Source organism: Salvia miltiorrhiza, chromosome 3, assembly GCF_028751815.1.
Source record: "Salvia miltiorrhiza cultivar Shanhuang (shh) chromosome 3, IMPLAD_Smil_shh, whole genome shotgun sequence".
Taxonomy (NCBI): Eukaryota; Viridiplantae; Streptophyta; class Magnoliopsida; order Lamiales; family Lamiaceae; genus Salvia; species Salvia miltiorrhiza.
Window position 1 is genome coordinate 47444892 of NC_080389.1, and position 16240 is coordinate 47461131.

The window sequence follows — 16240 nt, forward strand, 5'->3', positions numbered from 1 at the left end:
AGAAAAGTGTGCAAATTCCCCCCCTGACCAAACGCCGTTAAATGTCGTTAACGTTTGGGTTTAATTGCACCCTCTACTTCAGGGGTGGATCTGCACCTTATTTATTTTTATTTTTTTATAATTTCAGCAACCCACCTCCGGCATTAACTTAACCGCCCCATACTCATCGATTCTGACTTGCACCTTGTCAGCTCACACGCACCCAATCTCTTGGTTGTCGACTGCCCACCGCTTACATGCAGCAACGCCACCAGCTTCTTCAACGCCCCGCACAACAGCATCTCCTCCAACACTTTAACCTTTTAGGCTTATATTATGATATTAATTGTGTATATATTTATCTATATAATATATATTTAAATTTTATTTATTTATTTTTGAATAATTATTAAAACTCTAGATAATAATTATGATTTTATTTTTGGTTAATTTAATATTTGTAAATTTATTTTAAAAGAGAAAAAGAATGGATCCGAGTCAGGACTCGAGACCCTGTGAATCTAATGGATCTGGACATGAATCTCATTTTTTTGGACCTAATGGATTTGGACCAGATCCTGACATAAGTAAAAAAATACGGATATGGATTTGGACCAAACAGGATTCGATCCAGGTCCACATCTGGAGTTGGTGATGCTGCTGCATGTCGGCGGTAAGCAGTCGACGATCAAGAGATTGAGCGCGTGCGAGCTGACAAAGTGTAAGTTGGAGCCGATGAGTACGGGGGGCGGTTAAGTTGATGTCGGAGGTGGGTTGCTGAAATTAAAAAAAAAAGGTGCAGATCTACCCATGAAGTAGAGGGTACAATTAAACCCAAACATTAACGGACACTTAACGGCGTTAGGTCAGAGGGGGGAATTTGCACCATTTTCTAGGAGTTCAGGGGTTTAGTTGCACACACAGTGAGTAAGAGGGGTTATACGCTATAGGGGCTATTACTTCGAGGGTCAGTCTGCACCTTTTCCCTAAAAAAAAAAATTTAATTAAACTCAACAATCAAAAACAAAATAAAAAATAAATATAATCATTATAAAATGAAAAATAGGTCTACCTCTAATATCATCTCTTTTTTCGTATTTCCAAATCATCATTAGTTTAGAAAATCACAACCTCTTAACTTAACAGTTAACATAAATAATGGAGTAAATATTAGTAGTAATAATAAAAAGACTATCTCTTTTTTTATTCGTCTTTCCTTCAATCTCTCTCTCTCTCTGTGTTTTCGGCCGCTCGTCGAAGCCACTCGCCCCCTCCGGCCCACGCCGCTCGCCTCGTCCGCCTCGAAATATCTACAGAAACAGCCTGCGTCGTGTTCCGCCTCACTGTGCAGCCTATCAGTTTTCGTTGTCCTGCTTCCTCCGGCCTCGGCCCATCCGTCCGGCGACTCTTTAGCAGCTCTGCCGACACCTCCCCAACCCAACGCCTAATAGCAGGTAAACCGACTGCAATTTGAAATGTGGGAGCTGAGATGTAGAAGTGAAGAATTCATATTTATAGCTGCTATTTATAGATGGTTTTGGGCTCCATAAATTGGAGCCAAACGTGCACTGAACCTATTACCCAACAGATAAATTGATCCAAATTATTTAGTAGATTAAAGGAAGTGTGACTCGCGGGAATAAGTGGCAGCTGAAAACCTTGCTTTAATATTAGTATAGATAGATAGATGGATTTACAAACAACATTGATTTATAAGTATCTTAAAACCATCCGAGAAATCGCCTGAAAATCCACTCCCATATGATGCAGAAGCACCACCATCAATCCGAGAACTAGCCTCCATCTCTCTTCCCCTGTCATTACCTGATTACCTCTCTGTCGCCTGCCCCCAAATCTAAAACCCTAGGTGGCAACACAACAGCAAGCTCCGCACCGCTCTGCCTTGCTCTGCTCCGGTCGCCGGCGCCGCCACCCCTCCGCGAAGGCCATCTGCTTCATATCTGAGGTTACTTTTGCTTCTCGCTCCATCACCCATCTCGAGTTCAACGCTGTTCAGTTCGACCACAATGCCTCTACTACATACATTTATATTGTTTACGTTTCTCAATTCTTGATCAAAATAGCTACTTTCTGAATACTTATCATTTTTCTAGTCATAAATTAGTAACGATATATGTATAGACTATAGTTATCAACTTCCCAACCTCATATTGCAATTCTAGTCTTGCCCTCTAATTATCTATATATGTTGGTTCTATTGTAAACATGTTTTTATTTCAGATTATGTTACATTTCAGCTGTTCATCTTATATGTGCTGCTACAAGTTCTCTTACCTATTCGAGTTTTTGCTTTAAGCTGTGGAAGTAATGTAAGTATTAGAATGCAAGTATTGCAAAGTCAAATTCATTCATTTCGAAACTATGTATCTCAACAAGCTTTGCCTTAGAATGCAACATCTATGTGTTGGTCTAGTTACCTGCATATTTTTATACTTGGTGGAAGAAGTGCTTAAATTACTTGTAGATATGTTTTGTAGACAATTTACTTTGTCTTGCATCCAGATATTAGTTCTATCCAACGATTGGTCTTAGATTATATCTAATGGAGACAATATATATACCTTAATTTAATTTATCTGCAATTTCTTTTTAACGGAAAGCTCACACTATACCGAACCCCAGACAAGCACAATTTAACGGAAAATTTCAGCTTCACTTCTCGGAGTTCTTCAAGTTTAAACCTTTCATTTCTTCCATATTTAATTTCTTATTAATTCACATCTTATTTTCCGGAAAAAAAGGATCGTAATAAGATGGGTTCTTTGGCTGCTTTGCATTCAATCAGCAGCGTTCGGGGCTGCCTTATTAAATATCAGGTATCAACTCATAGAACTGGAGCGTATCACTCCTTTTTTGCAGTTTAATTTTATGAAATCGATTCAAATTTGTAGCTTTAAGCATTTTGGATTCTGGGTTTTTCTTTTCTAGGATAGATTATGAAATAAGCATTGATAAGTTAATGTTTTTTAGGATGAAATAAAAAATTCAACGGTTAAGAAGCTCAGTGTTAGAGCTTCTGTTGCTACATCAACGCCACAAAACTTTCAAGTTGAAGAAAATAAAGCCAATATATTGGAAAAGTTCCGAATTGGTGTGCTTGGGGCGAGTGGCTACACTGGTTCTGAGGTAGCATTTGCATTTCCATGCTTTTTCCCCCTACTAATTATTGTATTATGAGTGTGTTGTTAGTAGTACAATGTAAAAGATGTTGTCTTTTTAATGTGTATGCTTGCTTTGGCCTTGTTTGACTAGTGGCCGTAGGCCACGAGTTTGATGTGTGTGTGTGTGTGTGAAGATGTGCTGTTTGATGTATTGAGAATGCAGTGTTGGCTAGTGTACATAAGATTCTTCTTCATCTTTTTTGTTGTTGTTCTTGTTCACTTAAGTGACATACTTCTCGGTGCAGATAATTAAGCTATTGGCAAATCATCCGAACTATCAAATAAAACTGATGACAGCAGACAGGAAAGCTGGCCAATCCATTGGATCAGTGTTTCCTCATTTGGTCAAGCAAGTATGTTCAATGACTTGTGTTTCTTAATGAAAATTTCATCCTCCTTTTGTAATGTGCATAATGTGTGTCATGTAGTTTGCTCCAAAACGTTTGATTTGAGCATCAACCTTTTCATATTGCTCCATGTTTACAAATATCTCTACTTTCCTGTTGTACTCATGTTATGTATGAGGTTCTGAAATGAATGTGATTATATAGGATTTACCAAATATGGTTGCTGTTAAGGATGCCGATTTTTCGAATGTGGATGCTGTGTTCTGTTGTTTGCCTCATGGCACAACTCAGGTTCCTTTTTGATCTCCTTGTGTTCTACTACTTTTACAGACAAAATTGATACATTCAGAATTCATTTCTGGTTTGCATTTTCATTACATGTTTCATACATTGAGCGTTATTTGTGGTCATCGTAATGCATCCTGCGAAAGTAATATATCTTGTTTTGGCAGGAAATTATCAAAAGCTTACCAAGTAGCTTGAAGATTGTTGATCTTTCTGCGGTACTTCTTGATAATTTGTGTTTCTCCTCCTATTACTAATATTCTAAAATACTATGTGAGGCTACACATTATACGTAAATTATTTTTGGAATTTTGGGGCTTACAATTGTCATCATTATCTCTGGTCATATTAATGTTTATGTAGGACTTTCGCCTTCGCAATGTCAATGAATACGAGGAATGGTATGGTCAGCCTCATAGGGCACAGGAACTACAGGTTAAAATCTCTCTTTTGTGTCTTGATTGAAGGCTATATATTCAATGTTCACAGGATTCTGTTTTTAAGCACGTTTACATCATTGAACTCAAGAGGAGGTTGTTTTCTGTCTATGACCTCCTTTTAAACATTAAGAAAAATCGAAAGAGATAAAAGAAAAGGGCATACAGTTCTTAATGAATTCCATGTGCCTTTCCTAAGTTACATGTGCTAGTAAATGCAGAAAGAAGCTGTATATGGCTTGACTGAGATATCTAGACCTGAGATCCAAAATGCACGCCTAGTTGCGAATCCTGGCTGCTATCCAACTTCTATTCAGCTTCCGCTCATCCCATTGATAAAGGTTGGATTTTTCTATTGTTGATTATTTATATATTGAGCTTATGTTCTAACAAGGGATGCAAATATAATATGTTATGTGATGCGATGCAATAACCCTAGTGATCTTTCACTATCTGGCATTGAAGTGTCAAATCCTATAGCCCGAGTCATTATAGTGTTGCTATTATCATGAAAAATAATACCTTACATGTGCTTTATATTTCAAAGATAAATAGTTAATTCAAAGTATAGGTAAACTTAAACTAGATGCCTTTATCATGTTCCTTTTATGGTAGGGATAGCTTGTATTATCTAGTCTAAGACACGCAAGTTACACAACTGAAACACTGATTTTCCTCTTTCCTTTATGTGTTCACAGGCTAATCTCATTCAAGTTAAAAACATTATTATAGACTCAAAATCTGGTGTTAGTGGAGCAGGTTAAGGCGCCGTACACATCTCTTTTTTTGTAAAAGTCAATTGATTGCAAACGTATAGTATAAGATTAATTGGCACTTGCTACAATACAGGTCGGGGAGCTAAGGAGGCCAATTTGTACACAGAAATAGCAGAAGGAATACATTCTTATGGTGTAACCAGGCACCGTCATGGTCAGTGTATAATTTTGTATGCCCTATTGCAAATCTCATGACACGTCTACTGCAATGAGAATTGGTAATTAATATTCTGAGCAGTGGCATTCTACTCTCGTTGTGACATTTTATGTGGGAAGTAGACCTGCCTTCTCTTGCTGGCATATTATAGAAAGAACCGATCAGGGTTCCTACCAAATTTTGTATCTTGAACTAAAGCCTGTTTTCAATCATCATTTTTGGACTATGGAGAATTTACTTGTTTGCATTTGGTGATTTCCACTCCAGTGCCAGAAATTGAGCAAGGACTATCAGAGGCTGCAAAATCGAAAGTTACTGTCAGCTTCACCCCACACTTGATGCCCATGGTATGCATAATTATTTATCTCGTATAGTAAATTATTTATCTCCATTATCATTACTAATATTATCTCCTCAGAGCCGTGGTATGCAGTCAACTATTTATGTGGAAATGACCTCTGGAACATCTATTGAAGATTTACGACAACATTTACAACACTTTTATGAGGTAAACTGGTTTAATTTTGTCATTGTATAAACCTCTGATACCATAGATTTACCAATTTTAGGTTTATAATGAGCAAAATCGCATGATACTTCAATATTTTTCCATCGTTTGCCTCGCACTGATAGCTGAAAGTTGAATATCTGGAAAAATCTTAATTATTATTGCCTAAATGACCCTGGATGCTCTTGCAATACAGTATGCTAGAGAGAGCAAAGGGTTTTTCGATAAAGATTCCCAGCCTTCTATTGTTACTGACACATCCTCCTTTCACGCTCTCCCTATTTCCATTAAATATTTCAAATTACTGAAGGAAATTTAGGAAAATGGTCAGTATAAGCGAATTGATACATTTGAGTATGGCATTGATGATGTATATAAGCAGTTCCGATGATATATCTTCGTACAGTTGATTTCTTGGTCCCAGGGAAGATTTTTCGCGTCATAGCTTTGTTCTCTTCTGAACGTGTAGCGAGTGCTTATCTCTTATATTTTACGTGGAAGAGAGAGGTACTGAGCTGTTGATCCGTTACGTACAACTAACATATATCTTCTACATTTACAGAAAGAAGAATTTGTCATATTGTTGGAAGATGGCCAGATTCCCCACACCCGACATGTTAGAGGATCCAACTATTGCTTGATGAATGTATTTGCAGACCGAATCCCAGGAAGAGCAATAATCATCTCAGTTGTAAGTTTCAAATCAATTCTTTCTCGTAGTTTACTACGAACGCTCATCCATTTGCCTGAGATGAAACCTACGCTTACTTTGGGCGAACTCTATGATGCGATGCAGATTGATAACTTAGTCAAAGGAGCATCAGGTCAGGCTCTACAGAATCTGAACTTGATGATGGGAATTGCAGAGGATATGGGACTCCTTTCACCACCCTTGTTTCCATAGAATGTTGAAATACTCGAAGCTCCAACGGAGATAGCAAAACATTTGTTTGTAGCAAGTTGAATATTAGTTGTTTCTGCAGGTGGTTTGTATTTGATATCGTGACAGGAAGATCAGTAAAAATAGTTTGTTGTTTTTGCGGTAAACCCAATTTTGCTAGAAAATAAAAAATATTTCCTGTTGCTGTCATTATTTTCTCAGGCATGGACTAATATGACAGTTGTAGATAATGCATTCTCGTGTTATCTACTTGCTTTTGAGTAGTTGGTGTGGATTTCTCGTCCAAAATTGAAAAACACTATTTACATCTTTCGATTCTTGCAAATTACACTAAGTATGTCCATTCGCACGAACATTAAAATTAAATGATACATTTCAATAAACAAATATAAATATTAAATAAAATTAAAATATAAACAAATAAAAAATATGTTTGAAAAATAAAATAAAATAATTCATATCAATTACTCAATAAAATTCTAAATTTAAAAATATAAATTTTCAACTTTATATAAAGTGTAATGATAATTATAGTTATTAAATAAATTTTAAAATTATTCAATAATGACAATTAGCATTACACATTATTATTAGTGACAATATATAAATATTGTCAATATAATTATTATAGAGTTTTAAACATCATAATAAATATATAAATATTTTCATACACAAATATAAATAAAACTTTGTAAAATTTTAATGAAGAAAGAGAAAATAAAATATTTTAAATTCATTTTTGATGATTTTCATAATATTAAATTTAAGACTCATATTGAATATTTTTCCATGGATCAAATTTGACTACGTTTAGAAAATAATTAAAATATAAAAAATAAAATGAAAAAATAGTAAAAAAAATGGTGGAAGAAAAGAGAGAAAAAGAGAGGGAAGAAATGAAGGGAAAAAACTCCTCTTTTATATAAAAATTATTTTATATACTATGATTATAAATAATATACAATAATTAACGTACACTAATTAGTCATAATTGTATCATGAGAGTCGTATTATATATGCAACAAAATACTAATTGAATTAACACTGGAAAAAAACAAAATTAAGAAAAGATGATAAATTAGTGAAATGATTGTAACTTTGTGTTTGCGCTATAAATCGTTTTCGAATATAAATTCATATTTTCGTAGTATTTGCCTGGAAAGAACTCATCGCTGCTAAATTCAAAATAAAACCCTAGCTTCCAATTTCATCAAAATACCCAAAATGCTATCAAAATCCAGACGTTTATTCATGTTTCGAGCCCATAATCCGAAGATTCCTTCTCTCTACTCCATCCTCCAATTCAATGCTTCAATGTCAAACCTAAAAGTGGTATGGCGAAAGGATACGAAACTCGATCAAGCAATCGAGAACGACAAGAAATGGCGGCTCTGCTACCGGGTCGTCCGAGAAGTCCTAAACGAACCGGGTCAGGTAATCCCGCTCCAATACTTAGCTAAACGCCGCGAGCGGCTTCGGTTGCCCGTCAAACTTGAAGCATTTCTTTCCCAAAATCCGGGTTTGTTTGATATATATAAGGACAGGATTAGGCCCAAATCCGACTTGGTTGAGTTCGTTCGGCCTAGTGATAGACTGAACCGGTTTTCGGAGGAGGAGAAATTGATTTACCGCGAAAATGAGCCGTTGATTGTTGCTAAATTGTGTAAATTGCTCATGATGGCGAATCATAGAGTTGTTAGTGCTGCAAAATTGGTTGAGGTGAAGAAGGAATTCGGTTTCCCTAATGATTTTCTGGTGAAATTGGTGTCTGCGTATCCAGAGTATTTTAGGTTGCACGGATTGCCCGGAGAGGGGCAGTCGTACCTTGAATTAGTTTCTTGTAATGAGGAGTTTGCTAAGTCGGTTATTGAGAGACGAGCGGAGGAGGAGTCGAGGTTGATGGGGATTAACGTTAGGCCGGCATTCGAGTGGAAGCTTCCACCAGGGTTCTTTTTCAAGAAGGAAATGAGGGAGTGGGTTAGGGACTGGATGGAGCTCCCTTACATTTCTCCATATGAGGATGTGTCGCATTTGGATCCTGCTTCGCCGGAAATGGAGAAGAGGCTGGTGGGGGTTTTCCACGAGCTGCTCTCGCTGTCAATTTATAAGAGAGTGCCAGTGCCCATTCTAGGCAAGCTTTGTAAGGATTTTAGGTATTCTAAAGCATTCACGAGTGTGTTTACAAGGCATTCAGGGATTTTCTATATGTCTTTGAAAGGTGGAATTCAGACAGCAATGTTGAGGGAAGCATATAAGGGTGAGGAGTTGGTTGATCTCGATCCACTGTGTGAGATAAAGAATAAGTTTGTTGAAATGCTGGAAGAGGGATGGCGGGAGAGGGCTCAGAAATTGAGATTGCGCAGAGAAAGTATTCGCAAGGATATGGAACTCGCGGCTGTTAGGAATAAGGAACTGAAATGTGATAAGCAGAATACAGAATTATGAAGTCGGACAAATTATCTGTGTATATGTTCCTGGTGTACACTTGATCTAAATAAGGCGAAGGCCGTGGTGTTTGAACATATCAGATGGGAAAGTATATTTTCTGTATCTCTCTTATGCAGTTTCATTGTTTAATACTAAAAGATATGCCTACACCATCTGTGCCTGCTTGTATTAGTTGCTTCTGTAAATATGAAAAAAAATGCAATATCTTAGTGATAATACTGTAAATAACCCCCTAAAGCAATTTGGGACTCGGAAATATCGATGTGCTTCACATGTTTTCCCTATAGTGAGTAGACATGAACTCAATATTTTAGAGCACAAGGTTAAAGAATCTAAGAACCTTTATGAATTCTCTCTCTTGCTTTGCTGGTTGTAGAATTTGCTATTAGTAACTCCAAATGTTGAATGTAAAATTCACACTAAATTCATTCTAATTACTCACGACAACAAGGCTTGGTCTGTATAGATGGGGTATTGTAAATGGTTGGATGTGTGAATAGTTCAACCATACATGATATTTTGTTTGATGATTTTGTTCTCTTTTATTTGTCATCTACATGATATTGTACTACATATTTTTTTCTATGGAAATCTAGAAATTATCCATTTATTTAATTAAAGCTGGATCTTTCATATTGGGACGATTGAGATTTGTTCTCTAGTGATCAATGCTTGCTAGTAGTAGGTAATTTCAGGTCTTGAATCCTAAAAATGAGCGCTCCCCTGGTACTATGTGAAGTATTTATTGCCTTCCATCATTCTTTGGAAAATTTTATTAGAGAACTTACATTTTTTGTTATAGATTCCATTTTTATTTTGAGAAAGACAAGTTTAGCTATGCCAAATTATGGAATGCAAGATGAATGCTTCATTCATTAAATTGGTTTCATGTTGTTGTTATCTTGTAGATACTCACTCTACCTGAAAACCTACCTAACTCAAGAACATGTAAAGCTTGTGAAAGAAACAGTTATATAAGTCTGTGCAAAGATTATTTGGTAGCTAACTTCTTCCACTGTTTCCGTTTGTGCAGACAATCCAAGAAAAGCGAGCACATGGATAGAACCAATGCCCTCCGCTTGCTTGCCACTCTGATGCTTCTAGTGCTGTACCCAAAGGCAGAAAGCCAGTGGGTTTCCCACCACCCACTGCCACCAGCAAATCTTCCCCCACTTTGTGCTTCGCAGTTTGCATTAGCAAACCGTGCATGTTCGTTGCTACCCTATACACCAGTTCCTCCACCATCCCCTCCTTCCCCACCAACACCCCTTCCCACGGAGGGCCATCATGACCACCATAGGCGGCACCACCACGGCCACAAGCACCATAGGCACAAAGAGACGGGCGCTGAAGCAGATTGCTGTAGGTGGTTGAAAGAAGTTGATGACGTCTGCATTTGTGGCCTGTTGGTTCACTTGCCTCCATTCCTTGCCAGGCCGGCGCATAATTACACGGTGTCCGTAGGCGAATTTTGCCAGGTTACTTTTGCCTGTGCATCAAGGTGCGTGCCATTCTGATTATTACAAGCTTAACAGAGCAAGTAGAAATTCTCTCAAGTTACTCTACATATACAGTAAGTTTATTTCATCTTTGCTTCAAGGAAAGTTTGTCATATGTATCTATCAATTTCACATTAGAAATTGTGTAACATTTTATGGCCATATTAATCAAAATCAATGTTTCCATGGTGTGTTGGTAGAAACTCTGTTGAGAAAAAGCTATATTTTCCATTTCAAATGTAGTAGTATGATATAATTAATGATTTCTATGGGGCCCATAAAAGAAAATGTGGATTCTGTGTGAAAAAGACTAGCAACGAGAGTGATTGATCGAGGCAGGCTCTTTATTCCAAACTTATCTTTTGTATTTGCATATTGCTCAAGAATATATAGCCCTTGGAAGCTTCAAGTACAGACAATTGTGGGACTGGGACCCTATTATTTCTCATTTAACTTTATTTTTACTCATAAATGTTACATCCAGTGTAATTAATACTCCATCTATGAGGAGAAGGATGAATTGAAGCAAAATGTAATTCGCGTGTTGAATAAAAGCAAGTGTATGTTTGGTGTGCACTCAGAGTTAGCATGCAATACCTAGACATGTTCACACACACAAACTACAAAAGCAACTCATTCTTATTACTCCATCCCTACACAATAATATCGAAGCTGTATTTATTTACTTTTGAAATTTCTTGAAATTGTTTTCATTTAGTAGATATTTTATTTTATCAAATACACGATCCCATGATTGTACTTTTATATATAAAAAAATGATATCAATCAAATATAAGAAAGGGTAAGAAACAATCCACCCAAATGGCCATAATGAAGAATGAAAATCAAATTTTGTCCACCATTTGAAAAAACACAAATTTTGGCCATTTTTATTGATTTGGACGCTTTTGCCCTTAATGAGGCGGACTGGGTAAGATCAGACACGCGGGTCGCGTGCCGGGTCGGGTTAGGCACTTATGGCACTATTAGTGCCATAAGTGCCAAGATGGCACTTATGGCACTAATAGTGCCATAAGTGCACACTTCCCCCTAGGGTTTAGATATTCCATTTAGGGTTTAGATTATTCATTTGGGGTTTAGATGTTCCATTTAGGGTTTAGATTATCCATTTAGGGTTTAGATGTTCCATTTAGGGTTTAAATGATGTTGTTGTTTCTGTATTTGTGCTGATGACCATTTTACTTAGTTTTATTTTGAATTTCGTTGGCACTTATGGCACTAATAGTGCCATAAGTGCCAAAATGACTATTTTACTTGGTTTTATTTTGGATTTTCGATGGCACTTATGGCACTAATAGTGCCATAAGTGCCTAACCCGACCCGGCACGCGACCCGCGTGTCTGACCCTACCCAGTCCGCCCAATTAAGGGCAAAAGCGTCCCAAAGCTATAAAAATGGCCAAAATTTGTGTTTTTTCAATGTGTGGCCATAAATTGTGTTTTATGCTTCATTTTGGCAACTTCAAAATTTTACTCAAAGGGTAATTGGTGTATAAACACATGAACTTTATTCAATTTTTGGTATTTAACATGAACTTTAAAATTTATTTATAAATACATGAACTTATTCACCGTTTAATTGTTGGCCCATTTTTTATATTCAGCGAGATTAATGCTGACATGTCAAAATTAAAACTGAGTTGACAAAATTAATTATTCAATTGGAATCTTACGAGCTTGCAGAAGCGCCCGATGAGGAAACCATCGATGTTGGTTCTGAAATCCTCAAATTTTAATGAACAAAATTCAGAATTGGTTTTCTGAATGACAAATTTGCCATTCTGAATGAGGAAATTGACTTTATGAATTTATGAAATTTATAGACAAATTTTTATTGTTCATTTTCATTTTTAAATTTTGGGTTATTTTCCTTTAAAAAAAACAATGTACGTTGTCGTATCTCAGCGCCGACTTGTCCACGTCAAGATTCAAGCATTTCAATTTTCAAGTCAACTTTAATTTGGGGAAAATAAAAAATGAGTCAAAAATTGAATAAGTTTAAAATTTATGTATTTATAACTAAAATTTAAAATGGGTTAATGTCGTGAAAAATCATGAATTTTGGTGCGATTTCAAAACTTTCCATGAACTATTTTTTTTATCCAATTTTCCATGAACTTAAGGGGCTGATCAATTTTGCCATGATTTTCAAAAATCCCCAAATTGAATGTTGACATGACATTTTTAAGTGACCTGAAAAATGACATGGCATCACCGGCGGTGAATCAAAACGACGTTGTTTTGAGCCCAAAACTTTCTCTCCCTCTCTCTCTCTGTTAGTGGTCGAGCTCGCCGGAAAGAAGGTTTTCCGTCTCTGTGGGCAGAGCTCTTCTAACCACCTGGTACTGCGGAGGGGGGCGGCGGATCTGCGAGGTGGTGGGGGAGGGCGGTGGAGAGAGAGGGGTGGTTTGAGGTTGGCGGCGCGAGATCTCGGGAAGAAGAAGATTTTTTGAGGGAGAAGAAGTCGACGGCGGCGATGGATGTTTGGAGAAGAAGAAGAACGAGGGACGGAGGTGACTGGCGCGGCAGCGGCAGGGGCGCCGGATCTGGTGCGGGTGCCGGAGGCAGTGGTGAGGGAGGCAGCGGATCTGCAGGGTGGTGGTGGCAAAGGCAGCGTAGGGGCGGCGGATCTGGTTTGTTGTGGACGACGACGGTGGAGGTCTGGAGAGAGGCGGCCAGAGCAGAGCAGCGAGGCGAGCAGAGCAGAGCTGCGAGGCGGCCAGAGCAGAGCAGAGTAGAGCGGCGAGACGGCCAGAGCAGAGCAGCGAGGCGGCCAGAGCAGAGCAGAGAAAAATAATCGATTTTCTATTTTTTTTTCAAGTAGGCGCCACATCAGCTCGGTAGTGCCACGTAGGCGCCACCTAAGACCAAACAATCACCGGAGGTAAAAATCGTGGAAAAATTGTTCAGGCGTTTAAGTTCATGGAAAATTTGATAAAAAAAATAGTTCATGGAAAATTTTGAAATCGCACCAAAATTCATGGTTTTTCACGGCATTAACCCATTTAAAATTCATATTAAATATATTAAATATCATAAAAGGAGTAAACTTTATGTATTTATACATCAAATATCCTATAACAAATCGTTTATTTTAAAATGGCATACGAAATCCCCTCAATAAAACAAAAAAGGTGGTCTGTTTCCTATAAAGAATGAACTTATTTAACTTGTGTTTTTCAAAATCTGACTTAAAAATTAAAAATAAAAAAAGAAGTAGAAGAAGAAGACGACAATATTGAAACAATAACTTGATTTCATGTTGCCAATCAGACTTAGATCAAGTAGTAAAGCTGATGTCTTGGGTTCATCAATTTCATCATCGTGTAAGTAGTTTTTCCATTTTTGTATGGATAGTGATCCCACTTACGTGTTGGTAGTTTTTCCATCTTTATGTAGTGCTGAGGACCCACTTGCATGCAAGTTGCTTATAATAAACATCTCTTGTAATTCTAAAAAATAACTTGGTCTCATAACCTATCTATAAAGGGAAAAAATTGGGAATTATGTATAGAATCATTCTAATTATTGAGTTGATAATCATGTAGAAACCTAAGTGGTAGCAATTTATAAACTGAGATGAATTCTCTTCTTAACTAGTAATTAGTAATTGAACAACAAGTATATATATAGTTCATTATTCGTCTCAATTTTTTGTCCCCTATATGCTATATTACTCATCTAGCAAATTAGGGTACCCCTCTCCATGTACGGATATGTGAGGATCAGAATCCAACTTGCATTTATCTCTTTCCAATATTCTTTATTCAAATTCATGTTGATGTAATTGTATTTATTATTCCATTCCCTTCTGAGAGAGCAAACAACGTGACCCCATTTCATTGCACATTCTTGAAAACGAAATACATTTAGTTCGCAACACTCTAAATGACAGAATAACTTGCAAAATTTGAATACTTTTTGCAAATAACCACTTTTAGAATTACTATATTTGATTATAGTTTTCATGTATTCCTCTTTTTCTTTTTATATTGGGAATTGGTTTTCTTCTAATAGCGTATATGAAAACCGATCCCTTAATCTTTCTCATCAATACCAATTCCAATCTACTTCACTTGCAATTATTCTCATTATATATTTTTTTTAAATTATAAATTTTAATTTTTATTGTATTGAATTTAATAATACATTCAAAATAATACCTTAATCCATGTGCGCTAACGTGAAATTATCTTCATTCTCCATTTCTATTTTATCTTAAGTTCTCATTATATACATTATCTATTATATATTTAACTAATTATTTATTTAATAAAGAGTAATTTCCTTAATAATTTTCATTTTCTATTTTTTACATAGCTTTGTATTGAATCAATTATTATTCTCCATTGGCTGAATGTAAAATTAATCTCATTGTCCAAAAAATAATATAGAAAATTATTCGATGATAATTATTTTTCGTCACTTTTAATTTACTTTTACTACTAAATTCGAGTTTGGGGATGTAAATGTATATATAACTTCTAAATGAATTAAATGAACTTCGTAGACTGTATATATATATATTTTTTAATTTTATACTTTTAATTTAATATATAATCTTATGTTATTATAGAATTAAGGGTTAAGTACCAAATACCCCCCCAACGTTGGGGCCCCTATCGCGTATAGGACCCTATAGTCAGGGTCCGCGCTGTTTACTACCTCAACGTGGCTAAACCTAAGCAAATCCCCCCCTCAAATACCAAATACCCCCCTGCATTAAGTCACCGTTGGGGGGGTATTTGGTACTTAATACCTGACTATAGGGTCCTATACGCGATAGGGGCCCAACGTTGAGGGGGGGATTTGCTTAGGTTTAGCCACGTTGAGGTAGTAAACAGCGCGGACCCTGACTATAGGGTCCTATACGCGATAGGGGCCCCAACGTTTGGGGGGTATTTGGTACTTAACCCTAGAATTAATTGTTAATGTTTACTTTGGAAAAATTATATACATGTTTTGATTTAATACCAAAATCCTTCTATGATGATTATATGTCAAGGGTCAATCTTGTAGACTGCAGCTCAACTGTTAGGGAACGTGTTATTTATATTTACAGGATATCTACTTGAAGATTCAACGGATGTGTTCTGTTGATAGTGCATGAAGTTCTAACTCTAGAAGTATAGAAGACTCGTTGGAATTAAGAAAGACCAGTTGAACAAAGATTAATTGATCCATTCAGACTAAAGGATGTGGACACTGATATTACCTAGTTGATCTCATGCCACGTCAATCCTAAGTCAAACGGATTAAAGGGAAGTCAACCTACAAGCTTCATCAGACGGAGGATGGACATTTAATGCTAAAGATATGACATTTACTATGGATCTCTTTGAATCTGGAGAAAGGAAATACAAGTATTAGGATTACACAAAATGTCAGAATCTACTTCTTACGGATCTACAGAAATCTGACAACACCCTTTCTTGGATCAAACGAGAAGAATTTAAAACCTACTCAACCGGTGATTCGAAGAAGTTCTCTCCAATGGAACTATTCCATCTCTACTATATAAATATCCAGATGCTAAGAGATTACCAAAAACGCTGCATATTTAATTTCATAAAACATTCAAGCTCTTACTTGCTCGCAATAACTCAGCGTATTTCTGAATAAGTGATGTAACATAAATCAACACCTAAATAAAACAATAAAACAACACAAAGATTTACATGGTTCGATTGTGAGATCTACA

The 16240-nt window shown here is 36.5% G+C and overlaps 3 protein-coding genes across 7 annotated transcripts; all 3 read left to right on the forward strand.

Moving 5' to 3' along the window:
- The first annotated feature begins 1178 nt into the window (after positions 1 to 1178).
- LOC131016202 (probable N-acetyl-gamma-glutamyl-phosphate reductase, chloroplastic) lies at positions 1179 to 6761 on the forward strand. 5 transcript variants are annotated; one of them, XM_057944839.1, is made up of 15 exons: positions 1179 to 1433; positions 1750 to 1945; positions 2742 to 2816; positions 2971 to 3126; positions 3407 to 3514; positions 3713 to 3799; positions 3961 to 4011; positions 4157 to 4228; positions 4452 to 4571; positions 4929 to 4989; positions 5080 to 5160; positions 5431 to 5510; positions 5582 to 5671; positions 6234 to 6362; positions 6468 to 6761. In XM_057944839.1, exons 3-15 carry the CDS (start codon positions 2754 to 2756, stop codon positions 6573 to 6575), a joined length of 1206 nt encoding a protein of 401 aa, XP_057800822.1. In that variant the 5' UTR covers positions 1179 to 1433; positions 1750 to 1945; positions 2742 to 2753; the 3' UTR covers positions 6576 to 6761. The 5 variants fall into 5 exon arrangements, with proteins under 5 accessions (XP_057800822.1, XP_057800823.1, XP_057800821.1 ...); XM_057944838.1 differs by lacking the exon at positions 1179 to 1433 and adding an exon at positions 2221 to 2309 and having other exon boundaries at positions 1456 to 1945; XM_057944837.1 differs by lacking the exon at positions 1179 to 1433 and adding an exon at positions 2238 to 2309 and having other exon boundaries at positions 1456 to 1945.
- An 879-nt stretch (positions 6762 to 7640) lies between these two features.
- Positions 7641 to 10188, forward strand: LOC131016203 (protein WHAT'S THIS FACTOR 1 homolog, chloroplastic). The gene is made up of 2 exons (XM_057944842.1): positions 7641 to 9036; positions 10054 to 10188. The coding sequence occupies exon 1, from the start codon at positions 7797 to 7799 to the stop codon at positions 9015 to 9017; it is 1221 nt and encodes a 406-aa protein (XP_057800825.1). The 5' UTR covers positions 7641 to 7796; the 3' UTR covers positions 9018 to 9036; positions 10054 to 10188.
- LOC131016204 (uncharacterized) lies at positions 10076 to 10722 on the forward strand. The gene has a single exon (XM_057944843.1). It carries the CDS (start codon positions 10076 to 10078, stop codon positions 10535 to 10537), a length of 462 nt encoding a protein of 153 aa, XP_057800826.1. The 3' UTR covers positions 10538 to 10722.
- The last annotated feature ends 5518 nt before the right edge of the window (positions 10723 to 16240 follow it).